The sequence below is a fragment of the Fulmarus glacialis genome, unplaced genomic scaffold (genome assembly GCF_000690835.1).
Source record: "Fulmarus glacialis isolate BGI_N327 unplaced genomic scaffold, ASM69083v1 scaffold8465, whole genome shotgun sequence".
Classification (NCBI taxonomy): Eukaryota; Metazoa; Chordata; class Aves; order Procellariiformes; family Procellariidae; genus Fulmarus; species Fulmarus glacialis.
The window spans coordinates 2443-30173 of record NW_009212287.1 but is presented as its reverse complement, the minus strand read 5'-3'; the positions used below and the strand labels follow the sequence as shown (position 1 = coordinate 30173).

At 36.8% G+C, this 27731-nt stretch overlaps 1 protein-coding gene across 1 annotated transcript in view; it reads left to right on the top strand.

Annotated features, from left to right (window-relative positions):
- Window positions 1–25123, top strand: part of SMG1 (SMG1 phosphatidylinositol 3-kinase-related kinase) — a gene marked incomplete at its 5' end in the record, with an annotated part of 59003 nt that extends 33880 nt beyond the window's left edge. The window contains 33 exons of the mRNA XM_009577821.1: window positions 150–434; window positions 1426–1570; window positions 1864–2002; window positions 2296–2526; window positions 2630–2807; window positions 3537–3698; window positions 4019–4236; window positions 4439–4593; window positions 5550–5772; window positions 6810–7056; window positions 7678–7907; window positions 8473–8721; window positions 9133–9271; window positions 9359–9468; window positions 10095–10313; window positions 10746–10936; window positions 11563–11735; window positions 12119–12398; window positions 13115–13387; window positions 13522–13756; window positions 15274–15500; window positions 16722–16872; window positions 16965–17154; window positions 17390–17859; window positions 18887–19024; window positions 19927–20079; window positions 20416–20595; window positions 20815–21042; window positions 21496–21707; window positions 21907–22013; window positions 22742–22921; window positions 23073–23179; window positions 23873–25123. Coding sequence (XP_009576116.1) covers window positions 150–434; window positions 1426–1570; window positions 1864–2002; window positions 2296–2526; window positions 2630–2807; window positions 3537–3698; window positions 4019–4236; window positions 4439–4593; window positions 5550–5772; window positions 6810–7056; window positions 7678–7907; window positions 8473–8721; window positions 9133–9271; window positions 9359–9468; window positions 10095–10313; window positions 10746–10936; window positions 11563–11735; window positions 12119–12398; window positions 13115–13387; window positions 13522–13756; window positions 15274–15500; window positions 16722–16872; window positions 16965–17154; window positions 17390–17859; window positions 18887–19024; window positions 19927–20079; window positions 20416–20595; window positions 20815–21042; window positions 21496–21707; window positions 21907–22013; window positions 22742–22921; window positions 23073–23179; window positions 23873–23950 — 6503 coding nt within the window. The remainder of the gene's footprint in view (window positions 1–149; window positions 435–1425; window positions 1571–1863; window positions 2003–2295; window positions 2527–2629; window positions 2808–3536; window positions 3699–4018; window positions 4237–4438; window positions 4594–5549; window positions 5773–6809; window positions 7057–7677; window positions 7908–8472; window positions 8722–9132; window positions 9272–9358; window positions 9469–10094; window positions 10314–10745; window positions 10937–11562; window positions 11736–12118; window positions 12399–13114; window positions 13388–13521; window positions 13757–15273; window positions 15501–16721; window positions 16873–16964; window positions 17155–17389; window positions 17860–18886; window positions 19025–19926; window positions 20080–20415; window positions 20596–20814; window positions 21043–21495; window positions 21708–21906; window positions 22014–22741; window positions 22922–23072; window positions 23180–23872) is intronic.
- Window positions 25124–27731: the final 2608 nt, after the last annotated feature.

Genomic DNA, 27731 nt, shown 5'->3' with positions numbered 1-27731 from the left:
TTTTCTTTTTTGTCATTTTTAACTTCAAAAGAGAATTTTCTTTGTAAAAATATATTGTTACAAGCTGTATTTGAATATGCTGAATTTCAGAAGAAATGTTTTGAATAAAGTTAACACTCTACTGAAGATATGCTTTTCATGATATGCAGGTCAGTCAACACATGCCATGGAAATGCTGAGTTCTTGTGCCATATCCTTTTGCAAATCTGCCAAAGCTGAATATGCAGTTGCTAAATCTATTCTCACACTGGCTAAATGGATTCAAGCAGAATGGAAAGAGATTTCAGGACAGTTGAAACAAGTGTATAGAGCTCGACAGCAGCAGAATCACACTGGTCTGTCTACCTTGTCTAAAAACATATATAATTTGATTGATCTCCCAGCTGTTAATACACTGGAAGAAGAATATCCTAGGATTGAAAGTGAATCTACAGGTAGAGGTGTTCTTCTTATTCTTTTTTTGTTAAAATTAGTTACTGATGGTTCCACAGAGGGATAGCACCAGTTATATTGATAAAGACTAAGTGCTCCATCACTCATATATTTATTTTACTAATACAAATACCAACAGTGTGCATTTGTGCGATACGTAACTATACACAGTTGAAAAAACCAAACACCTTAATGTTGATATTTTGTATTTCTTTCACATTTTTCTCATTAAAGTGATTGTGGCCTGAACAAGAAGCTGGAATGCATTTATTTTATGAGGAGGATATCAGATTTTGTCATGTTTGTCTGCTTTCAGCTTTTGTATTTGTTATTTTGAATGAGATTTCTCAGATTAAGCATCGACAAGACTTATATTTTGAAGGCCCTGATAAGTGTGAAAAGCAGTTACCTTAAATCTTCTCATGATCTTTAATCTACGCTTAATTTGAACACTTCTGTTGTTGCCACAAAATGTACTCTAATTCCCAATTTTCGCCAGGCTTTTCTTCAAATGTCAAGAGAAAGTTCTTTCTTTGCTTAAATATGGATTTCACAAATAACTTAATTCCTCTCTTGCAGAGTCAGAATTATTTTAGAGCTGTTAATGGATGTTAGGTGCTTTTTGACTTGATGGTTGAAGTAAATAAATATATACACAAATAAACACAAACGTAGTGCCCTAGGTACTTCATAAGTCTGTTTTCTGAAGCATCTTGCTCTTTTGGAGATCATGAGTTTCTTGCCTCAGTACCATCTTTCTGTGAAAGAGAAAACAATTGTAGAGTACAGGCAATGGTTGTTAGCAAATGAAAAACTTGTCTTTGTTTTGCAGCCAGTGCCAAGTTTTCCATTTTGGAAAACTTGACACTTTTGGGTACTAACTTGACCAAAAAAAAAAAGTACTTAAAATATTTTGCTGTTATTTTGTATGTTGAGGAAATTAGAAGCAGGTTTTACATCATAACACATACTGCTGTATTTCTCCCATCACAGTAAATATTGGAGTTGGAGAACCTGACTTCATCTTGGGACAGCTGTATCACTTGTCTTCGGTACAGGCACCTGAAGTAGCCAAGTCTTGGGCAGCCCTGGCTAGTTGGGCTTATAGGTGGGGCCGCAAAGTAGTTGATAATGCCAGGTAAAGTCATCCTAACGTTTCAATTCGTACGGCACAACTAGTTTTTTTTTCTTAAGATAAACCCTAGCTTTGTATTTATGATTATTGTTCTTTGGGGTCAGAAGTCCCATGTGAGCTGAGAATTGTGGATATTCTCTTGATTACTTGCCCTCTCTAAAAAGAAGCAAATTTAATTCTGAGTTGAAGGGTGAAGATTTCTTCCTTCAAGAAGTTTTATACAGACAATGTTAATGGGTTCAGTAGCTCTACGAATACTAATATATTGGGGATCAATAATTCATTAAATGTTACAGTCAGGGAGAAGGTGTTCGTCTGCTGCCCCGGGAAAAATCTGAGGTTCAGAACTTGCTTCCAGACAACATTGCAGAGGAAGACAAAGAGAAAATCTATGGGATTCTTGGGCAGGCAGTGTGTCGTCCAGCTGGGATTCAAGTAAGTGTAAATTTGCGTGCTTAAAAAATGTTCAACTTCAGTGTGAAACTTACTTTTCCTCTACTTGTGATTCATATTAAATCTTGTAAATGTTTTGAAGTTAAAATTCAGATAATATAAGAGTTCTCTAAGAAACCGTCTGTTAGCTAAGCGGTAACATGTTCTGTGGACTATGGTAATATGATCAAGTAATGCAATTGCATGAGTTGCCTAGACAAAAACTGGATTAGGAACTGCTTGTAGCAATGGTTGGAGGACTTAATCAAATCTCTTGTCTTTTTATTTGCATTTAGGATGAAGATATGACTCTACAAATCACTGAAAATGAAGACAATGAAGAAGACGATATGGTGGATGTTATATGGCGTCAATTATTAACAAGTTGTCCCTGGCTTTCAGATCTTGATGAAAATGCAACAGAAGGGTTAATTAAAGTGTGGAGGAAAGTTGTAGACAGAATCTTCAGTCTCTATAAACTCTCTTGCAGTGCATATTTTACTTTCCTGAAACTCAATGCTGGTCAGGTTAGTGTTTGTGCTGATGAGGAAATCCAGTTACAAACTTTTCTAAATGATGATATGAACTATATACTTAGCTTAGAGGAGTGTTTTTTTTTTTTCTTTCAAGGTTCCACTTGATGAAGATGATCCCAGGCTGCACTTAAGAAATACTTCTGAGCAAAGCACTGATGATGTTATTGTGATGGCAACCCTAAGGCTGTTACGATTGCTTGTGAAACATGCTGGAGAACTTAGACAGTATCTAGAGCATGGGCTAGAAACTACACCTACTGCTCCTTGGAGAGGTAAGCACATGTTATCTAGTTGTTAAAATTAATTTTGACACATTTTCTCTAAATACAAGCAGAAAGGTATTCATTGCGCTTTCATAAAATTTTTATTTAAGCATGATGGAAAGAGAGCCTATTTTTTACTAAATAATTTCATTAAAGGTATTCAAGTCTCTGCCATGCATTCTGATCTTAGAATAGAGAAGTAGCACAGATTCTGACCACCTCCTTCCTCTGCCTTAAGACGTTGAAAGGAGAAAGGAGATGTAGTTTTTGAAGTACTACGTTACATTACCACCTTAAAAAAAATGGGGTGGGTTTTTTTCCTAGCTACAGTTTAAAATACTGTTCAGAGAAAGATGTGTGGCTAAAGCCAGATGTCTCAGAAGTAATTGTTTGTCACTACAGTACTGGTTCTGGTTCTCAGGGACTTTCCACAAAAGGTTATTGAGTTTAAAGTGTGGAAGGCAGCAGAAGAGGAGGCCAGCTATTGCAAAATTGTACTTTCTTTTGAAATATCCAGTTATGCTAACTTCAATAACTATTAAATGACTCTCGTTATTTTTTAAAAATGATATAACAGATACAATGTGTAAAACTCAATTCCTAGTGCTTGACTAAAGGATTTATATATTGCATCTGATGTTATCTGTATTTGAATAGTAGAAGAAAATAAAGTAAAATTCTGCATCATTTGAAGTGTACAGAAATGAATTGGCACATATTCTTTTCCTGTTTATGAAGGTATTATTCCTCAGCTTTTCTCCCGCCTGAATCACCCAGAAGTGTATGTTCGTCAGAGTATTTGCAACTTACTGTGTCGAGTGGCTCAAGATTCTCCTCATCTCATACTATATCCTGCAATAGTGGGTACCATTTCACTTAGCAGTGAATCCCAGACTTCAGGTATGGAGGAAAAAATAAATGTTCAAATACACTTTAGCTAATGTATTTCATATACTGGATAAAATGATAATGAAGTTGGGTTTTTTTCAGTAACTCTGATACTTTCTATCTTAAGAACATTTTTATTATGGGACCTCACTGATACCTTTCATTTGATTTAACAGTTTGGCAAATAAATTAGTTTTTTTCAATTTTATGATCGCATACTTGGCCAGTACTTAATGTAATATGGGGACCAGATGCTAAATGAAGTATTGAGTGATGTATCTTTCAAGGCCAGAACAGTGTAGATAATATTTGAACATCTGTTTTTAATTTAGGGAACAAGCTGCCTTCTGCCATCCCTACTTTGCTAGGTAATATTCAAGGAGAAGAACTGTTGGGTGGTGAATGTGATGGAGGGAGCCCTTCAACTTCTCAAGAAAGTAGTAAAGATGACACAAAAGTTGGATTAAATGAAGATCAAGCAATGATGCAAGATTGTTATAGCAAAATTGTGGAGAAACTGTCTGCTGCAAATCCAACAATGGTATTGCAGGTAAATAATCCAAATGTATGTTACTTGTGATTTTATTTGAACCACAAAATACATAATTTGTATATCTTTTGGGTAGGCCTACTGAAAGTTTGGTGCATCTTTGCTATTAGGCTGTCATCTTTTTTCAAGTTGTTAATCTACAAGAGTAAGTCTTAATACTAGTACTCTTAAAAGTAAGTGAATCTTAATTTATTTTATACAGGTTCAGATGCTAGTGGCTGAGCTGCGCAGAGTTACAGTTCTTTGGGATGAACTTTGGTTGGGAGTTTTACTGCAGCAGCACATGTATGTCCTCAGAAGGATTCAACAACTGGAAGATGAAGTCAAGAGGGTCCAAAATAACAACACTTTACGGAAGTATGTCTTTTTTGAATAATTCAAGTGATAATCGTAACAAATGTTTGTTCTTAAGAAAGCATACAGTCAAGCCCATCAACAGTGTTGTTGCTCCTGAATTTGTACTGTCCTAGCTTCTTCTTTGTAAGCCAGTGACCTTATTTCAAGAACATTTTGATGCTACAGCTAGTACTCTAATCAAACGAGAAATAACAACAGTCTACCTGTGAATCCATGTTGGGATTTCCTTAGTAACAATTCGCTAGAACCCAATGCATATTAAGTTGTGGATTATGAGATCCTATAGTTCTTCATTCCAAGGTTTTTCTTACAAGTCAGCTGAAATGAGGACAAGCATGTTGAAGGATGTAATCTATTTGGAGTTTACTATAAATACAGATATCTGGAGTAAACAATACTCCAAATTGCTTTTGGTTTTCAGGGTTCAGCAAGTCTATTCTTCTCTCTCACCTGGGTTCTCCTGTGAATGGATTTGTGGAAGAGGAAAGCCATTCTCTGGGAAGCTGGCTAAGCTTAAGAACATGTCTTGAATTCTATAGTCAGAGCTGACATGGAATGGGAGAACAGTGTGATCTGAATCGCGCTCTTCCCCTTCTTTATAGTGTGGTACCCCCTCAGGAAGTAGCAGTTAGGGGCTCTTTTATTAAAGGAAATAGTTGCCAAGGGTGGTTTGAGCTCTCTGAGCTTCTTCTCAGGGTTTCCAGTGGCAAAGAGCCCAGTTCAAATGTTTCAGTTTTTAAAAAAAAAAAAAAAAAAAAGTGATTCAGAGGAACATGCATTCAACGTGGAATGAAATACTCTTCCTTTTAAATACAGTCATCCTTGAAGACCTCATTTTAGAGGTGTAAACATTTTTGTGAATTCTTAGATGTCTCATTTGCAGTCTTATTTTAATGTTCTGCTTATGAAGTAACTTTTTTAAATGGAGTTAAGAGGAAATTTTTTTTTTTTAATAGAGAGGAGAAGATAGCAATCATGCGTGAAAAGCATACAGCTCTGATGAAGCCCATTGTATTTGCTTTGGAACATGTACGGAGCATCACTGCAGCTCCTGCAGAAACTCCTCATGAGAAATGGTTTCAGGATAACTATGGAGATGCAATTGAAAATGCGCTAGAAAAACTTAAGAATCCTTTGAATCCTGCTAAACCTGGAAGCAGCTGGCTCCCATTTAAAGAGGTATTATATGCACAGACTAAGAGTACGAAGTAGAGACTTGACACTCTTGCTGTACCATGTGCTCGACCCTCTCCTTAGTATTCTCTTGCTATTCTCTTGCCATATCAAAATTGCAGCCTGAGACTTTGTGTTCTCAGCAATCTTTGTCTTCTCAGCAATCACCACAGGCATGCTAGACACTAAAGCAAAGTAATTGTTGCCTCTGTAACAAGTCTTACTGACTGTCTGCATTATTGCATTTCTACTCAATGAAATTTTTTTTTTCAAATCTTGCATCTTCTGCTGTCTGAGATCCTGTCAGTTTTGGGGGCAGAGGACTTTAATTTTTTAAATACTGTCTTTCTAAAACTCTACGCCATTTGACTTTAGTGGATTTAAATTTGAACAAGTTGGTACTCTGGTTATCTGAGTAGTCCTCAGGCTGTGCAGCAACCATCAAATGATCAACCCTTCCCAAATATACTCTGTTTTTCAGTTATGTGATCTTGTCTTACTAGGTTTTTTATGGGTCTGAGGAGAAATAAAATATGTATTCACTTGGATATCCAGAGCCAACCTGGTGGTTTTTATAAATCTTCATAGACAGAACCTAGGTTTTACACACAAATAGACTTTTTATTTTTGTAGTTCCCTTTGTTCTTTGCAGAACAAGCAAGCATGCAGTTAAATGAACAGGAGGTTGCTGAACGCTGCTGCTTTTGACTACAGCTCAAATATTTATAAATGCAGGACCAAACCTCCAAAGGAGTTTGATTTGTTGTGACTTTGGGGCCTATCACCAGGCAGGGTATATTTGCTGCATAACGGATGGTTTTTAGGTTTTGTCATCTTCATCCTAAGCTATAAATGAATTAGTAGGGTGGCAAGGATGAAAGATAGTTTAAGAAAAATCTCTGTGCTTTCTGGAAGGTGACTACTATTAAGTCTGTTTTGCTGTTGTGTGTTGTGTTTTTTTTTGTTTGTTTGTTTTGTTTTTTTTTTTAATGCTAGCTGTTAAGGTGAATCTCAACTTAAAACAAAAAATTTCTTTGGAATAGGTTATGCTAAGTTTGCAGCAAAGAGCACAGAAACGGGCTAGTTACCTTTTACGGCTTGAAGAAATCAGTCCTTGGTTGGCTGCCATGATGAACACTGAAATAGCACTTCCTGGAGAAGTATCTACCAGAGACACAGTCACAATTCATAGTGTGGGCAGCACCATCACAATTCTACCTACCAAAACCAAACCTAAAAAGCTGCTTTTCCTGGGTTCAGATGGGAAGAACTATCCCTACCTGTTCAAAGGTAAGAAATTGAAATTTTCTCATACAAGTTACTGTCTCTTGTTATAAATCAGACTATATTAAAGTTGAGAAGATGCATGGTTGCAACTTTTGCTTTCTCTGCCTGCATGATACAGAGAAAGAGTTGTTTGGACCATCTGCTCCTTCTCCTCCCCACCTCCCACCTCACCATACATTGTCGAGGATTTTTGCTTTGTGAAGCTGTAAGTCAGGGGTGTTTCAGATCCCTTCTTTATAAGGGTTGCATGCGAAACAGTGTTCTGCTTGCATACTGATAGGATTAGCTGGATGCACTTTTCCAAAAGCTTAAGGTAGCACCCAGAAGAGAACTTTTGAGACTTCATGCCTTCCCCGAAAGGGAAAGACCTATTTGTTACGTTAGTGACTGCTGTGTGTACTGCTCACAGAGAGCGCTGTCATAAACTGGGGATTCTAGTAGGTAAATGCTACGTAAACCTTTAGGTCTAGGTTGAACAACTCATCCTTAATCTGCATAATTTATAAAGCTATTCATAGTCTGAAATGAAGTAGGATTTCAAAAAGTGCTAGGTTTTGGGTTTTAAGAGAATAATTTTTTTTTTATCTAGAAGCTAAATTTTAAACAAAATTAAATTTATTGCAGGTTTGGAAGACTTACATCTAGATGAAAGAATCATGCAATTCTTATCAATTGTGAACACAATGTTTGCTACCATTAATCGTCAAGAGACACCGAGGTTCCACGCGAGGCACTACTCTGTGACACCTCTGGGAACACGATCAGGCTTGATCCAGTGGGTGGATGGAGCTACACCTTTGTTTGGTCTTTACAAGCGGTGGCAACAGCGAGAAGCTGCTTTACAAGCACAAAAGGTAACAATTATGTTTTATACCAGATGGGACAATTCAGAAGGGAAACATTTATTCTGATTTGCTTTCCAGTTCTAAATAACGTAGTCTTAAAAGGATTGTGTTTTGTTCGTAATCATGCAGAATGGTTCCGTGTATTCATATCTCTTGGTATTTCGCCAGATGTCAATGAAATTGCATGTATGTATTTATATATATTACAATATGTAACATAAATATACTGTGCTGGCATGATAATTCTAGGAGAACTGTTTTTGAACAAATAGAGTTAACCTAGGTTAAAATTATTTTAGTTCCACATCTCATTTTCTCATTCTTATTTCATTTTAAATACAGGGTTTTTTTTAATTTGACCTTGATAGGAGTAGAGTTAGGCTAAAGCAATGTGTTTTCAGTTTCTTCAGGTTTTCTTAACCATTGAATTTTAAAATAATTCTCTAGTGAGCTGTAAAAGTCATCCTCAGTAGAGGAGTTGGTTTCATATTATTCTCACCAAAACTGGATTTGGGATACTTTTCTGTGGTAATGAAAGTTGCAATATGTAAACTAGCATTTTTACCTCTTCTAGGCTCAGGATTCTTACCAAACTCCTCAGAATCCTGGAATAGTGCCTAGACCCAGTGAACTTTACTACAGTAAAATTGGACCCGCATTAAAGGCAGTTGGGCTTAGTCTTGATGTGTCACGTCGTGATTGGCCCTTGAATGTCATGAGGGCTGTTCTAGAAGAACTGATGGAATCAACCCCCCCAAATCTCCTAGCTAAGGAGCTCTGGTCATCATGTACTACGCCGGATGAATGGTGGAGAGTTACACAGGTGAGTTATAACAAATATATTTTCCCTTTGAAAGGTTGTGTTTTTAATGGGATGAGGGGCAACAAATGCCTGGGATGTGTTCAAGCAATGATATTCCTGAGTTAGGTGAGCTAGGACTGCTAAAGTTTCACGTAACAGGAAATGTTAGCATTTGGCAGGAAATAATGCAGTTGTACCATCTGGAATAAAAAATTGGGTCTACATCTGGTAACTCTAAATTATTAAACTAGAATTATCAGCCTAAGACATGAAAACTCTTGTAAGATATCATCAGACAACAAATAGAATACAGCTTGGAATAATTGATTTTGATTTATCTTACACTTAAAATAATGTTTTAAGATAGTAGTCGGTCCAATGTGTTGGCAGAGGATTCCCACAAATAATTTTTTCCTGAAACTCTCTTTAAAGTCGTATGCAAGATCCACTGCAGTTATGTCCATGGTTGGCTACATCATTGGTCTTGGAGACAGACATCTGGATAATGTTCTTATAGATATGACTACAGGAGAAGTTGTCCACATAGATTATAATGTTTGCTTTGAAAAAGGTAATTTAAAAAATGCTATATGTTATTCACATAAAAGGTTTCCCTTCTTGGTAATTAAAAGAAACAACTTACATTTTTATCTTAAAGGGAAAAGCCTTAGGGTACCAGAGAAGGTTCCGTTCCGGATGACGCACAATATTGAAACAGCACTTGGAGTGACAGGAGTAGAAGGGGTTTTCAGGCTTTCTTGTGAACAGGTAAGTTAGGAAACTTGCAGAAAACTGAGGCCTATCACTTGCCAAATACTATCTTAGAACTTTTCTATTAAACATTCTGCTGTTGATTTATAAAGCCTTCACCTTTTCTGCTGGGATTTTAATTGGACTTATTTAGATACATCCTATAGTAGGTATTTAAGAAATATGAGAATATCAGATAAATACATATGGAAGTAGTGGTACAACTACAGTTCAGGGGGGCAGAGGGCCTTGTAACTCTAGATGTAAAATGCTATGTTTTTCCTGAAGCTTTTTTTGTGAAGTTTTGCTTACCGTCTTTCTTCAGGACTCGTCCTTTGTAAACATGACAGATATGTTTTTAAAAAGAAAAATGCTCTGAGCAAAGGAGAGTTTTCTTCCTCAAGTGTCTGTTGCTAAAGTACGGAGTTTGTGTGGAAGGCTAGGATGCAATCTTTAGTTTTAGTGATGTTACTGCAGGCTAGCTGCATTTGTACATACTGTGGTGTTCTTCCTGTATTTGTAAGTGGTTAGGGATAAGTTACGGATTTCTGTACCTACTGAAGTACAGTATTTTGCATTTAAAATTCCACTGTTCTACAAGGATAATGCAAGATCGGAATGAGTCTGTTTAAAATATGATGCAGGTCCTTCATATTATGCGGCGTGGGAGAGAGACTTTGCTTACATTGCTTGAAGCTTTTGTTTATGATCCTCTGGTGGACTGGACAGCAGGAGGCGAAGCAGGATTTGCTGGAGCTGTCTATGGTGGTGGCGGCCAGCAGGCTGAAAACAAACAAAGCAAAAGAGAAATGGAAAGAGATATTACACGTAGTCTCTTTTCTTCAAGAGTGGCTGAGATAAAGGTGAGTTTACTACAATAATTTTCTATTTTATAACCGAAGTAGGCCCTATGCTTTCATTTCATTTATTTGCATTTTGGGGGTGGTGGAAGAGGTGGTCATTTTTTAGAAACAGTTCACAAAATTTTTTGAGCTAAATTGAATTTGTATTGAGGGAAGTGCTTATATGGAACTTGCAAGTATTTAGTTTTCATTTTGTGTGTGCTTAATTCTAAAACATGTTTTAATGTTTTGCCTGAATCTGGGCTAGAGGAATAAAAATAGAGGTTTAGAGAGCAATCTAAATAATGAATGTCCGTTAAGCTTTAGCACTTGTAGCACTGGAGGTAGCCCTAGATGAACAACATCATTGAAGAGTTAAGTGCTGCCATATATTACTTTCTCTTACCTGTTTGAATTAAGTCCGGTTCTATAATGTCTGTGTCTTGGTTATAGGTTAACTGGTTTAAGAACAGAGATGAAATGCTTGCTGTGCTGCCAAAATTGGACAGTAGTTTAGAAGAGTATCTGAACCTGCAAGAGCAGTTGACAGATGTAGAAAAGTTGCAAGGAAAACTACTGGAGGAGATAGAATTTCTGGAAGGTGCAGAAGGAGTGGATCATCCCTCCCACACGCTTCAGCACAGGTACAGAGGAGCCAGGAATTCTGTCAGGAATCTCACAGTTCAATACGGTTGATGGTTTAGTAATATACTTACGAGTTAAATGTTAGAAATGTATATATGAGAGAGATTAATAGCTGGGTAAAAGCTATTCTTACAGTAAGCAAGGCACTCCTTGTACAGAAGAACTATTGAAACCATTTTCCTACTGAATCTTATTTATGTCCTATGCCTCATACTCCATCAATATAACCTATACTAGTCCGTGTTCCACACTTGACCCTCAAGGCAAGAGACAGAATGTGCTGAATGTGGTGTCCCATCAAATTGATCCACATAATGCAGCTATTGATAAATAGCACAAAAATCTTTTCATCTAAGTTTCTAATTCTTTAACTTATTTTTCAAGTTTATTTGAAATTGATCAAGGATTTCAGAATTGCGTGAATATGCACATGCATTCATTATTTTGTAGGAAAACAGAATTAATTATTAGCACAACATTGTTAAAGTTTTATGTAATTGGTAAGAAAATGTTCATTTTCTGGTCGACAAGGTAGTTGTATTGTTCAATATGGTTTTGTATTCAATATAGTTAAGTATTTTTTTTCTTGTAGTGCTTACTTGATTCTGTGCCTTAAATAATTCAGGTATTCTGAGCACACACAGTTGCAGTCTCAACAAAGAGCTGTCCAGGAAGCAATCCAGGTGAAGCTGAATGAATTTGAGCAGTGGATAACACATTACCAAACTGCTTTCAGTAATTTAGAGGCAACGCAACTTGCAAGTCTTCTTCAAGAAATTAGCACACAAATGGACCTAGGTATAAAATAGTATTTGTGGGGTTTTTTTAATGGTTTGAAAATAACTAGAGTTTAATATCAGGAAGCATTCTGAGTATCCTCTAACTTAAAGGCGAGGACCTGTATAAAATAAATAAAAAGAAAGGGGGTTCTTCAAAGGTGATTTAGAGCACTTCAAGGTTTCTGTGCCAAGCTGCCTGAAGGAACTTGTCTGTCTTACCCTAGCTGGGCACAAGATTACTCTCTTACCTCGTGCTCAAAATTCTCAATATGAATTCTCCATGCCTCCTTTATCACAAGTAAAAGAATATTTTTGAAAAGATGTTAATGCTCAGTATTTGTATGCTATAAAATATGTGTGCTTTAGAGGTGCGTCTTAATTTTTAACCATCTTTCTTAAAAGGTCCTCCAAGTTACGTACCAGCAACAGCGTTTCTGCAAAATGCAGGCCAGGCACATCTAATCAGTCAGTGTGAACAACTGGAAGGAGAAGTTGGTGCTCTTCTCCAGCAGAGAAGATCCGTGTTACGTGGTTGTCTTGAGCAATTGCACAACTATGCAACAGTAGCTCTTCAGTATCCAAAAGCTGTGTTTCAGAAGCACCGAATAGAGCAGTGGAAAACCTGGATGGAAGAACTCATCTGTAACATGACAATAGAGCGTTGTCAGGATATCTTTAGGAAGTAAGTTGACAGAATAATGGGTTGTTTGAAGAACTTAATTTTCAAGCTACTTGGGAATTTTGATTTTCTAATTAAAATGAATACTTTCGTGAGGACTGATCTAATTATAAAGCAAGAGAAGATTAAGTTATAGTTCCAGAAGTTTGGAGAAAAAGATGAAAAACTGCTTTAAAAATACTGTTCCAGAGTTTAATCTGTGTACTGCAAAAAGAAAACCAAGTAACGTTGCCCTATAATGAACAAATGAAGAACCATGTTTGTGGCTTTAGGGTAGTGATATTAAGGGGTTTTAGAAACTTCTAGTATTTAAAAATCACTTAAGTCAACTAAAGATTTTTTTATTAAAACAGATTTTCAAGGAAATTTTTTTTTCTTCTAAAGTCAGTCCATTTCAGCATTATTACTGCTTGGCTTACAAGATCTAGATTATATTCAAGCATTTACACTGAAACCTGTTTCCTTCCTGTTTTTTATCATCTATTCATTCTTTGCCTCAAGGACTACTGATTGTCTTCTGTCTTTGCAAATAGGTATGAAATACGGTGCATTCTGGGACTTTTTGAAAGTGTCATTAGGGTAGCCATCAACTGCTGTGGCATTTAGAGTTGATGTGGGGAACTGTTCAAATGCGGAGTATTTTTTGTACCCGCAGAGCAGAATGCAATTTGCTAGAGCTTGAGAAGGGAGAATTTTGTCATTGTACTTTTGCTTTACAGGTATGAAATGCAATATGCTCCTCAACCACCTCCAAGTATGTGTCAGTTCATAACTGCTACAGAAATGACTCTACAGCGCTATGCAGCAGATATAAATAACAGACTTATCAGGCAGGTGGAGCGTTTGAAACAGGAGGCAGTTACTGTACCTGTTTGTGAAGAGCAGCTGAAAGAAATTGAACGTTGCATAAAAGTTTTCCTTCATGAAAATGGAGAGGAGGGCTCACTGAGCTTAGCAAGCGTTATCATCTCTGCTCTGTGTACGCTGACGAGGTGAGTTGTCTCTTGTGAAATTTTTTTGTATGCATTCATATTTGAGACCAATAAAAGGAGTATTCAAGTGACATAATTATATGGAGAATGCAATAGCAGGCAGGTTGTCTAACTAAGTGTCATAATTCATCTAGGCGAAATCTGATGATGGAAGGTGCAGCATCTAGTGCTGGAGAGCAACTGGTTGATTTGACTTCAAGAGATGGAGCCTGGTTCTTGGAGGAGCTTTGCAGCATGAGTGGGAATGTTACATGCCTTGTGCAGTTGCTGAAGCAGTGTCATCTTGTACCCCAGGACTTAGATATTCCTAACCCAATTGAAGCATCAGAAGCTGTTCACTTAGCGAATGGAGTATATATCTCACTTCAGGTGATACTTACTTTTATGTTACTTCTTCTTTCCTCATCCCCAATCTTCTAAGGCTTCAGCTAAGCCATTCTTAACAGCTTCTTTAAACAAGTGAATGTTTGTTTATGATGCTGCTGAGGTTTTTTTTTGTCGGACCTTAGTCTTGATTGCTGTATTTGGCTGAGCTGAACAGGCATTTGCTACTGCCATTTACATTTTTATTGGTTGAAAGAAACTGTTTTGATTTATACGTGACAAATTGTAAAAACTGCTGTCAAGTAAGTAACCATGAGAAAGAAGTTAGGATCAGATTTACAGACACACCAGCTTCATGTCTTGTTTTCATTCTTTTATTCTGTTGCTGGCAGTCTAGAAGAACTTCCAAACAGTTTAATCTGTGCTCTTTCTGTTTTCTGCCCCTGCTAAGCCTTACTTATTTTCACCTGAAACAAGTAGTTCGAAACAAATTCCAAAAACTTGTTTTACAGGCCCCTATCTCCAAGATTGGGAAAGAGAAAAATGCATTTATAATTTTGTGTTTTAGAAATGTTTCCACTTTAATAAAACAAACAAAAAAACATTAGTGGCAGCTTGAGTAAAATATCTGCTGAAGACTTAGGTGGTTTATAAACTGTGGCTGGTGTAAATAGCTTTTTGAGGCTTTTGGTTCCACTGTATTGTATTTGAAAAATATTTTCCTACTAACTTGAGTAAGTGCATTGAGATTTTCATCACTTTGTTTCTTCGCTCTTCAAAGTGTTAGCATTTCAGAAATTTTTCAGAAACATGCATGCAATTTCATTGCATTGCAGCTGAGATCTTTCACCCACACATTGTTGTCCTCCCTGTGGGCTCTTGAGTAAGATGTGTAGCTCACTGAGCAGTCAAGATAACTAATCTTTTTGGTGTGTCTTGTCTCATTTTGGAGACAGAGCGCATTGGTTGGTTCTTTCTGTAGCTGCCTTTAGCCCTCTGCTGCATTCTGCTTGGAGAAAATTGCTTTATGCCACTTAGGGTACTGTTTTTTCTTACCTGCATCGATTTCTGTGGCATGAGTAGGACTCTGCAAAATAATCACTATCTGGCAAGTTTTTGATTCTTTTTCCCTTGGCTAATCTAATCAGTTTAGCAAATCATAAGTTCAGTAAATAATTTAACTCACTGATTTACAGTTACGTAATGGAAAAGAAAAGCTACATAATTTGATGAAATTGAATTGCAAAGTGTGATCTCTGTACCACTAATCCTCTGCTGAGGATTGCTGTAAGGTATTGCTGCTGATGCTATTGACGTAGTTGTTGCTACATTGTGCAAATGTCAAACCTTTGGGTTTGTACAGGGTTTAATGTATTCCTGATTTCTTTAAATTAAAAAAAAAAGAAAAAGAGTAGATTTTGACCCTTGGCTGACCACCATCATGTTATCCTTTTAGATAATGTCTGCCACAGGGTGGTGTAATACTAAAATGAGAAAGATGTTGCATGTGATACTTTTTGAGAGGGAAAATTTCTTATGTTTTCATACTTACTTCCCAACAGGAGTTGAACTCAAATTTCCGACAGATCATTTTTCCTGAAGCGCTTAGGTGCTTAATGAAAGGAGAATATACTTTAGAAAGTATGCTCCATGAATTAGATAATCTTATTGAACAAACAACTGATGGAGTCCCTTTGCAAACATTGGTTGAATCTCTTCAAGCCTATTTACGAAATGCTGCTATGGGACTAGAGGAAGAAACACATACTCATTACATTGATGTTGCAAGGTAAATCACTTCTTTTTTTTCAGGTACGAGAGAATGAAGACTGCAGAACATTAGTTTATCTAAATTTTATTATTTGTTTGATGTACAGTCTTTTCTTGCCTAAGAATACCCTTAAGCAGAATGCAGTGTCTAAAGTGCGCACGTTTCCTCTCTGTGTGTTTGTGCTTTTATCCGCATGCATACATAGAAATACAGAGCCATGACAATTTACATTTACATCTGCTTAAAGTTGACTTTCAGTAGTCAACTTTTTCCAAAATATGTGGTTGTGATTTTATGTTTGAAGTTAAGGGATGCTAAAAATAGGAACTGGCCATTAGTTTGTGGGAGGAACCTGTGAAAGGGAGAGCTTGTAACCGTGGCACTCCTCCCATAAGGAGGTTTGATGAGCAGCTTTTGCATAATGAATCAGTGACTTGATGTAAAAAAACAAAACACAAACAAACAAAAGCCCAGCCAAATAAAAAGACTTGTGCATCTTGTAATGTGGGACAGTACCTTTCTGGGGAAGTGCTTGGTAGACAACTGAGCCAATTCAGAAGCTTCATGCCAAGTAGAAGTGATCTTGCTGCTTCCCTTCAGCCAGTTATGGTGGCTCCATCAGTGGTACAATGAAGGCTGCTATACCAGTTGAAAACAGTTTACTTTTTTTCTCTTACGTTAATTTTCTTCCTGGTTTACCCATTGGCAAGCCTGCTCAGCCTGTTAGTTGAGGGTCAAAAGTGATACAAGGGAGGGAGAGGATAAGACCACCCTTTCAGGAGCGGCAAGCTGTTAAAACATCTCAGCCATAACCCGAGACCTCATCCTCCACCTTTTTACTCCATGCTCCATTCAGTCAGTTATATATGGGTATGTTGTAAAGCCAGTACTTGGTTTTCAAGAAAAGAAAGGTGATATTTACATCACTTACTATTCATAACTTTTTTACCATGATCATAGTAAGTACAGTCTGTGTCCTCTACCTGTATTTGAAGTTAGCTTTGTAGCTGGTCCTTTAATACACTCCGGTCTTATATGGTATCCTTTGTTGTTCTTATGAGACCAGCGTTAGGATTCATGTGGTACGTGGGGCAGGGAGCGGTAGGAGAGCCTGCAAAAATGTCACCTTGTTCAGATGCAACTTGATTCCAATCTGCTCTAGCTGTGGGATCAGTTTAAGAAAATCCTATGTATTTCTTGTAGACTAAGCAAAAACATGTAAACTTTCTTTTTTTTAAGAGTACTTCATGCTCAGTATGGTGAGCTGATTCAGCCAAGAAATGGTTCAGTTGATGAAACTCCCAAAATGTCAGCTGGTCAGATGCTTTTGGTAGCCTTTGATGGAATGTTTGCTCAAGTGGAAACTGCATTTGGTTTATTGATTGAAAAGGTATGGACTTGTTCTTTTCAGAGTACTCTTGGAGTCAGGAATATGAAAGTTTTATAAAAACAAAACTAATTTATATCCTTTACATTGCTCAGCTAAACAAGATGGAAATACCTGTTGCTTGGCGTAAGATTGACATAATTAGGGAAGCCCGCAGCACCCAAGTTAACTTCTTTGATGATGATAATAATCGGCAAGTTCTAGAGGAAATTTTCTTTCTGAAGAGACTGCAAACAATTAAAGAATTTTTCAGGCTCTGTGGTACCTTTTCTAAAACATTGTCAGGTAAGTAAACGTTATCAAATATTCAGTATCGCTTTGTCCACTTCTCATCCTGTGTCCTTTTGAGAAGAACGTAAAATAGTCACTTTTACTGTAACTTACCTTTCATATATGGCAAGTATGCAGAAATTAAAAATTAATTCCTGTAGTCTTGCTGTGTTTATAAATCACATAATATTTTTCTAGATGCATCAAATGTTTTGTTTATAACAAAAATACTGTTTCTTTCCTTTAAAAGGAATCAGTTCACTTGAAGACCAGAATGCAGTAAATGGACCTGTTCAAATTGTCAATGTGAAAGCCCTTTACAGAAACTCTTGTTTTAGTGAAGACCAAATGGCCAAACCAATCAAGGCTTTTACAGCTGACTTTGTGAGACAGCTTTTAATTGGCCTTCCAAATCAAGCTTTGGGACTGACTTTGTGCAGTTTCATCAGCGCTTTGGGTGTCGATATCATTGCTCAGGTAGAGGCTAAAGACTTTGGAGCAGAAAGCAAAGTTTCTGTGGATGACCTGTGCAAGAAAGCCGTGGAGCACAATATCCAAATTGGCAAGTTCTCGCAGTTGGTCATGAACAGGGCAACAGTATTAGCTAGTTCATATGACACAGCATGGAAGAAGCATGATCTAGTGCGCAGACTTGAAACCAGTATTTCATCTTGCAAGACCAGTCTTCAGAGAGTACAGTTGCATATTGCCATGTTCCAGGTAAGACCACAACACATGTTATTTCTCTCCAAATTGTGTCTATGGAAAGTGAGCTTTAGTTACTGTGTCTGAGCACAACAAGAACTTTATATTTTGTTGAATGAGCTTTAGAGTATTTTAACGGACTTGCAAGTATTTTGGTTTTAAATTATTCTGTAAATGTATAAGAAAAAAGTGTTACAGCTAGCTTCTTTTGAAGACTAGCTGCTTTATAAGATGCAAATGTGGCAATGTGTAAATTGTTTTTTCGAGTCAATACATGTAATTTTTTTTCAATAACCATTAAGTTGTTTATTAGAAAAGAAGTCATTCACTGGCTTTCTTACTAGCAATGTTGTCCCATTCTCCCCCTTTTTTCAAACAGGCTATGACTTTAAGGGAGGAGATTGCTTAAAACAGAGGGTATGCATTGCTGAATGTCATCTTGTACCTTTCCTTCGAAGTTTTAATGCATTAACTGTCTCCTTGCTCCACTGTTTGCTTCATGAAAAAATATATATAGCAGCAGTATCAATCCTGAAAATGTTCTTCTGAGACTTTAGATAAATGCCATTATGTACCTTGAAGTGTATGCTGGTATCCAGTTGTATTGTAGTATCATTTGTATCTTCGTTTTGTAGTGAGTTGTAGGTTAAGGGTAAAGGCTTTCTCCGTGTCAGTTAAACCATTCCATAGACTGGTAAGCAAAATTGTCTTGGTTTTAATGCATCACAAGTGAATTGTTTCTGAATATTGATGGGTTTTCCTTTAGATCAAGGAAATGTGTGTAAATCACTTCTAGTAAGTTAATGACTGATTAATGGTATACATATCCAAGCCAGCAAAACATAGTTTACAACTACTTACATAATTTAACACACTCTAATGATTTAGAACTTTTAAGCATGCTGGTATCGTCTGACACCTAGCCCTTTTAAAATGCCCTTACTTATAAAGTGTACCAGGGTACTAGAATTGCTGTTTGTGAAGCAAAGTATTTTGTGCTAAGCGTTGTAGATAATCAAGCGTTCCTATTATTTTCTTAAAGTGGCAGCATGAAGATCTCCTCATCAGTCGCCCACAAGCTATTTCTGTTACTCCTCCACCTCGTTCTGCAATTTTAGCCAGCATGAAAAAGAAACTGCACACGCTCAGTCAGATTGAAGCTTCAATTGCAACAGTCCAGGTATTACTGTTTTTGGGAGGTTTGTTCAGCAGCATATTGGAATGTGACTCTAACACAAACTGCAAAATTATCTGCCAGCTCCAGATTATGTTATCTCTCTTGCTATTTATACCACAAATTTAGTGGTATTTTCATTGATCTCTTTCAGTCTGTCTGATGTATAGTGTTACATTGTTTGATTTTGTTATCTCATACAAAATATTCTCTCTGGAATACCATTAAATCTGTTTCATGAGCGAAAATACAAATATGTGAAAGTACCTTTCCTTCTGAAGGCTAATCATGCTCCTATTCTTTAAGTTTGTCTGACTTGACTGATCATCCTTACTATCATTTTACTAGCTAAGTGTCAGAAGCTTCCTTTGTAGATCTGGGCAAATAATTGTTCTGTGTGTTAAGGTTTCTATGTGCTGGGGCTTGGCTCAGCTTTTTAGACTTTCGGGTGTCAGTAATACAGAATGTTTAATTGTTTAAAATAAATACTGCTTAGCTTCTTGAATTTTAATTTCCTTTTTAGTTGTGAAGATACTGTTTGTAGTAATTTTTTGAAGATTATTTGTAAAATAATTCTATGATTTTATATAATTTTTAGTCTAGAAATGTGACTACTTTTAACTTGCTTTTGTATTTTTTTTATGGTGGGTTAAAATATAGACAGGTGACTTTATTTCCACAGCAATCAAATCCAGTGTGATGTGTGCTGAAAATAAACTTTTAAACAGCATAAGCTAACATTTGTCAATCATGAATACCACATTCTTTTATATATATGGGTATAAGAATGTGTCTGCATGTGTTACATATAGGTAATTTTTTTTTAAAGTTAGGCAGTTAGGCTTAAGATGATATGTATCAGTATGGATTATCTATATCTATGTATTTTTTTTTCTTCCCCAATGCAGGAGAAACTAGCAGCACTTGAAGCAAGTATTGAGCAGCGTTTAAAATGGGCAGGAGGTGCTAATCCTGCACTGGCACCAGTCTTGCAAGATTTTGATGCCACTATTGCTGAAAGAAGAAATCTTGTACTGAAAGAAAGTCAAAGAGCAAGTCAGGTACTATACATAAGTATAGCACTATTGACTTGATAAGTGTGTTCACTCTTTATTTCTTCCTTGAGATTTATGTAGAAGACGTTTTTCCTCCTCAGCATCTAAAGAGCAAACATAGATAACCAAATACTTCTGGGAAACCCACTTTAAAAGCAATATGAATAATCTCTGGGAAAATTGCTGCAGGGTTGGATGACCCTGAGATGATACTGCTACTGTAACAGAGCGGCTTTACTGCGGTATTCAAAATTCTCCCTTCTAAGGACATGGAACAAATGCAGTTTGTATAATAGACAGTTTGATTGGGATAATTTTTCTCACTCTTGCTTTGATTTTCAGGTCACTTTTCTCTGCAGTAATATCATTCATTTTGAAAGTTTACGTACTAGAACAGCAGAAGCCTTAAATCTTGATGCTGCATTATTTGAACTTCTCAAACGCTGTCAACAAATGTGCTCATTTGCATCGCAGTTCAACAGTTCAGTCTCTGAACTGGAGCTTCGCCTACTTCAGAGAGTGGTGAGTAAAGGTCAAAGCAAAATATGTAACATTACAGAATCGCTGTAATCATGAGTTCTCAGTTTTGTCTTTCATTCTAAATTGATGTTATGTATACCTTCTAATGGGTTGTGGATTACAGAGTTTATTCCATCAGCTGCTAAACACTTGGCAGTAGCATCTACACAGTAATTGAATTCAATCTCTGGATACAGATACAAAAATGTTTGTTATTTTTAGGGCACTGGTCTTGAACATCCTATTGGCAGCTCTGAATGGCTTCACTCAGCTCACAAGCAGTTGACCCAAGAAATATCTACACAGAGAACAGTACAAACAGAAAGAGAACAGCAAATAGAAACAGTTTGTGAAACAATTCAGAATCTGGTGGATAGTATTAAAACTGTGCTCACAGGTCATAACAGACAACTTGGAGATGTCAAACATCTACTGAAAGCTATGGCAAAGGTATGCCTAAAACTCCATTAAATTTATTCCTCAAACCCATGCCAGTATAGTTTAAAAAAAATAACACTTGTAACTTTATGCTTTTTAAAGTATCTAGAAACAGTGAAATGTGTTCATGCATATGGAGTTCAAGACATAAAATTCTTTTCATCTCTAAGAGTTCATAAAGCTTTATTTCTAGAGTTAGGCTAATCAGGCTTTGGTTGAATTAAACCTTTTCTCTCATTTGGCAGTGGAAACATTTTCTTTGGGTTTACAAATCCTCTTGGTTTTTAATCAGTAAAACATTTCGTCTTTTTCAAATTTATTTTCTTGAAATGTAACCACTGAAAGTTATGGTTATTTGTAGTCAAACGACAAACTGAGGGGCTGCAAAGGCTAAGAAATGCTCAACTGTATTCTCCTAGCCAAAATATAGCAAATAGTTAACCCTTTTGCACATCTTTGTTGCAGGATGAAGAAGCGGCTTTGGCAGATGGTGAAGATGTTCCCTATGAGAATAGTGTTAGGCAGTTCTTGGGTGAATATAAATCGTGGCAAGATAATATTCAGACAGTTTTGTTTACATTAGTTCAGGTTATGGGTCAAGTCCGCAGTCAGGAACATGCTGAAATGCTGCAGGAAATAACTCCCACCTTGAAAGAACTAAAAACACAGAGCCAAAGGTAAGAAAGTCACCTTCTCTCAGGTGAAGGCATTTTGCTTATCTGCTTGTATATAACAGAAACACAGCATGGGGTACCTCCTTGGTGGTTGTCTTAGAATGCAGAAATCTTTTTGCAAAATTTGACTTAACTTTCTTTTTGAGTTTTCAATAAGTCAAGTAGTTGCATGAATATTTATCAAGTCCATTATATTTCCTAGTGTCTACAATAATCTAGTGGGTTTTGCATCACCCTTAGTCACGGATACATCAAATGAATGCTCAAGCCCAACGTCAGCTGCTACATATCAGCCAACCTTTGCTGCAGGTAATACTTGAAAAAATACAAACATTAAAACATCAGGAATTGCTGTTAGAGAGGGGATCATAACTATTATTAAATTTTGAAATAGAGACAATCTCTAAAAGATTCTAAAAGCCTGTAAAATTCAAGTTATTCAGCATACAATACTGAATGACTGCTTGATCATAGCCTTTGAATAGCCTTCGAGATCTGGATTCACTCCGCAAAGCCCGGCATATATGGAATGCATTGTCACGTATATCAACTGAACTGTAATTTCTGTAGAAATTAGTATTAAAATTCATGGTGACTTTGGAATTAATCCTGAAACCTACAAATGCATTAACGTTTGCAAAATTTTCATCACTTTACAGTTAAAAACATGAATAAAGTTTCTCATGAGCATGGATTTCTTTCTATTTAAAGGGTTATGCTACTGTCAGTATTTGGACTAAGCTCAGGTTCCTGATTTCTATCGAGAACAAGAATTGCATTTTATAACTGCCATACAAAATGATAGAATTAGAGATTAAGAGAGCCCATAAAAATTTGCTTAATGTAAATAAATGTTTTGCAATGGAACAAAACCTTGTTTATGAAACGAAAGAAATTAGAAAATGGAAAAATTGCAGAGAGAAGAACTGGTGCGGAGTTTAAAATAGCTGCGTTCGATACACATTTAATTGTACTTTTTCTTACATCTATAATATATTATTTTGAATACTTTAAGTGCTTTTAAAATTTCTTTACAGCTGTTCGTAGCAATACAGGGCAGAAAACTCAGCCAGAGGTGATGTCGCAGAATGCACGAAAGCTAATTCAGAAAAACCTTGCCACGTCAGCAGATACTCCTCCAAGCACAGTCCCAGGAACTGGCAAAAGTGTTGCCTGTAGTCCCAAAAAGACAGCCAGGGACCCTAAAACGGGAAAAGGTAAATACAGGGCTTAAAAAAAAAAAACAACCAAAGAAAGAAAAAAACAACCAAAAAACCCACCACTGACAACAACAAAAAACCCCAAAATACCTCGGTGGGCTTCTGTGCAGGAATGTAAAATTGAATTAATTTTATTTTGTACTTTTAGCCGTGCAGGAAAGGAATTCATACGCAGTTAGCGTGTGGAAGCGAGTCAAAGCCAAGTTAGAGGGCCGAGATGTGGATCCCAACAGGAGAATGTCTGTTGCTGAACAGGTGAGTTGAAAACAGTAAAGTTCCAGTACCGGTCCTTGCTTTAAATATTTGGTAGTAAGCACATGTGTATGTATGCTGAAGTATGCCTTAACGACTAAAATCCTATTGTGAATGGGGGGTCCCTTTTGAGATGTGTGATTTATATTCTAACACAAATCAAGGTATGCTGCTGCCTTGTATTGCTGCATTCCTATTTTTTTTTTATCAAATACTTTTGTTTTCTGTACTGTAGATTTATATAAACTCATTAATTGCATAAAATTGCCTTTTGTATATCAGTAAGCTAACATTTGTTACACAGCTGTTGATATCCTGGGAGAACATGAGATCTGTACAGCTGTCTAAAGGACAGAACTTGTCTGTGTTTACTAGCATAACACAACCACACTCCTGTCTCTGGGAAACTGAGTCAGGGGACCCAGATGTCCACGTAAATTTGAGAATGTTGTGACTATTTTCAAGATGGGGGCTATGAGTGAGATGATGTGTGATCTTTTTTTGCCCCTGCAGTACAAATTCCTATTTCTTATGTGGACTACACAAAGTTATGTAAGATTAAGTTTACAGTTACTATAGATCTTTTTCACTGAAATTTTGTATTTGCAGGTGACATTCAACAGTAAATTTTAAGATCACTTAAACACTTTTAAAAATTTAGCTTATTTTTAATTACTTGTTTGACCTTTTTAATAGGTTGACTTTGTGATTAAGGAAGCAACTAATCTAGATAACTTGGCTCAGCTGTATGAAGGTTGGACTGCCTGGGTATGAGTAGGGAGAAAGCAGATCAGTCTGGTTCAGCGAGGTCAGACATCCACCAGAATCAACTCGGCCTCAGGCATCCATAGCCGCACCACAGCCGGTGGTGATGCATACTGGGGCTTAATCTGAGGAAACCTAGGAAATCTCGGTGCACTGGGAAGTGAATCCTGCAGGATAGCTGCACTCAGGGATACGCTAAACACAATGGTCTGCAACCCCCACGGTCAAGGGTGAAAGCTCACTGCTTGAACAACACAGTTTGTCTTTCTGCTACGGAAGAACTGCAAACGTGTCTGGGGGTTAGCTGCAGAAAGAAATCGGGATGCTACAAACAGCAGAGTGATTTGGAACTCAATTCCACCTGACCCTGTGAACAATTCAGGAAACACCGAACCCTGTTCAAAGAAAAACAGAAAAAATGGGGCCATGAAGAAATCACAGCAAAGGAAGATTTGATGCATTCAGATTCTTGTTACTCTTGTTGCGTGGCAACAGTGCTGGTTGAGTCGACCAGTTAGTATGGAAAAAGGCTACAAAATGTAAACTTCAGAAATGGACTGAAAGCAAAGAGCTGTACATCAGATATGCGCTGCATTGGAAGAACTTCTGAGATAGAAGAAAAAGCCTTCGTCTCTTCTCCCTTTCCTCTTTCCTTTCTCTCTTCCCTCCCAGCTTCTCCTTGCATACACCCCTCTTGGCTTATTCTTGTAGGTTAGGCGTACTTCCAATATATTTTTTATTTCAATCCTTCTACTTCACAGTTTAGTCAAATTAACAACTTAAATTCTGTTTGGTAAACAAATTTGCCAAAAGCACTGAAAATATAGAACATCAATGATTATTTATGAGTTGGATGGTCAACTGCAAAATGTAATTTTGGTTATTTTAAAGTCATTTCTGTGATTCTATTATGTACAGTTTCTCAAAATTGTCACTGTGCATTTAAAAGTAATGAATCCTACAGGCATTTGATTTAATGTGCACTTCCCTCTGCTTGCAGTGTACACTTTTTTGTAATTCAAATTGTCCCTCCAATCTCATTCTACTGTGATTGCTGTAGTTTCTTTCGTACGACGTAGCTAATCCAATGTAATCTTTACCTTTTTAAAAACCAGGATAGAGTATCTAGTAGAGTTTTACATTGTTGATGACAGATAAACAATAAAGTGATGTTCTGGTGGAGGTAGAGTGATATGCTTTTTACTTCACTTTCCTAATACTTTTAGTTTACACTTGTAAATTATAGTGCTTCAGTTCACAGGGGTATACGTATAATCCAAGAAATGAAGGACTCTCCCAATTTTTGTTCAACTAGATCTGTAAAGATTTCTGCAAAGTAATTTTCCTTTGCCATATTACTTCTATAGATGGTTGTTCAATAATGCATCCATAGTGAATCTTCCACCAAGGTTTTTGGTTTTTTTTTTTTTATCAATTCTGCACTCAAAGTGTGATTATGGTCAGAAAAGTCTCTCCAAAAATGGCATCATCTTGCTTAGATCCATGTCCTGCTTGTCTGCCAGTTGTCTAAAAGACTTCCTGCTTCCTTTTTAAAGTGGGACACCTTTAGGAAAAGGCAACTCCCTTTTCTTAGAGCAAATAAACCTAACACAATTCAGTTACAACTACGGAATCTTACAGGTGCTGATAGCTAAAGCAGAAATGCATACTGGCATTCTCAACCCAGATAAATTTGCGTAGCTGTGTATAAAAAGTTTCTCTTTTGTAAACTTGGTGAATTCATTATGCACAGTTGCTGAAAACCAGGATGTGGGAAGATCCTTTATGCCTTTTCAGTCACTTTCCGGAGTAAAAACACACTTTAAATACAGCATTTTTTCAATCAAAATCTAAGTATTAAAGGATTTGAGCCAAGCCCATTACTGGCATAAAATTCATTTAATTGAATGGATTTGCAGCAGTTCATCTGAGTGGAAAGCTTGGCTAGTAATTTTCAGATAACATAAATTAACACCAGGCATAAGTAATAAACAAACTTGTATTATTTTCAGTATTTGCACTATGCTAACTCCTCTGCCTCCTCAGTAGGTCTTAGAATTCACTTTCTCCTCTGTTGCCAATTTTTCGTGGACATGCACTTTGAAGTGTAAGAATTTTCAACAAACACATGGCCTTTTTTGCATTCTGGTTGCCTGATTAACTCTAGGGAAGTCACAGGCTTTAATTCTAACGATACCCGTGCAAATGCATTCCACTGCCATTGCTTCCTGAACCCTCCGCCACACCATTGCAAGAAAGAAGGTGTTTGAATGTTGCAGTGAAGAACATTCATATGCAGAACAAGACACTTGACGCTGTTGGTCCTTTTTATTTTTTTCCAGTTAAAAATAACCTTACGAACAATCTGTTTGGAGTACCATAGTAACAAGAGTGTATTATACATGCTGTTTTATTTCTTGGAAGCTGGGAGGAAGGGAGGGGTAATGCACTCACCTGTGGCTCATGTATTATACCTCTGCTATCCAGAAATGAAACACTTGTGTGGAGATGGGTTCTTACTGCATAATTTAATAAAGTTTAAAAAAAAAAAAGAAGAATATGTATTCCTAGTTTCCTTGTATGCAAAACTACTTGTGGTTGTGAAAATTACGAGGGAGAATAAAATGCCAAATACAAACAATACAAAACAAATCCCAAATTAGAGCAGGATTCTAGAGAGACTTAAATTTGTGTAACTGATGTTGAGGAGACGGCTCACATGCTTAGAGTTAGTGGGACTGTCAGCTTTTGTGTGCTGATGCATTTTCCTTGGTAAATGCTGACAATATGGCAAATGGATATGGTCTTGGTTAAACCCAAAATGCAGATTCTCTGTGTGCATCTTGCATATTTAATAAGACTGCATTAGTTACATTATCTTTTAAAAGATAATGTGTTTCTTATAAAGACTTTTTTTATAAGGACATTTTTTATAAAGACATTTTTTCAGTAAAACAGACGTGCTTTTTTTCTGTAGTAAGACCTCAAATAATGCAAATCTAGAATCAAATCTTTGTAAATACATAAATATCAGCTGAAGCTATAGAAGTCAAACCATTCAGCTGATGGCAATTTTTTGCATGGTGCTCACCTGCAGTAGATGTTAACCAAGGGATCATGCTATAAACTAATTTCTCAAAGTCAAATTGAAAGCATGCTCATCAGCTTTAAGTTGTTACCCCCTCCCAATTATAGAGGCTAGTGGTTGAGATGCTCTTAACCCTTTGAAAATCCAGTTACTAGTTTGCCTCTCTTCCCACTCCCCTCCATAAAGCCAGGATGTGAGCACTGCTGTACCAAACGGGTTACTGGGATGTGTTAAACCAACTGGAGTCATTAGGGGTGTCTGAGATTATTTTGGTGGAATAATGGCAGTGTCAAGTTAATATAACTGAAATTGAAGTTATAACATGTATACAGTTAAATTATTTTGGTACTTTGCAGGGACTTCATGGTCTGTTTTTCCTTTGCAACAATTAGTTTTGTCTTCAGTGATTAGTCTATTTAAATAGTAATATATTTTGTCTGTGATTTTTCCAGTATCTGTAAAAGACTCAAATCTCCCATATAAATCAGACATAAATCAGGGGGAGGGAGCTAGTTTTCCAAGGAAAAATGAATGAGACATCTATAAAAGCATTGGCAACACTTAATGCTAGTGCGAGGTTACCTTGCGTGGGAAAGGAGGGTGTTTCACGGCACAAACTCCACTGCAGGAATTGCAGCAGCCATCCGCCCCGGCCCTGTGACACCACATAGCGCTGTCCACCCTCTGATAAACTAAACTGAT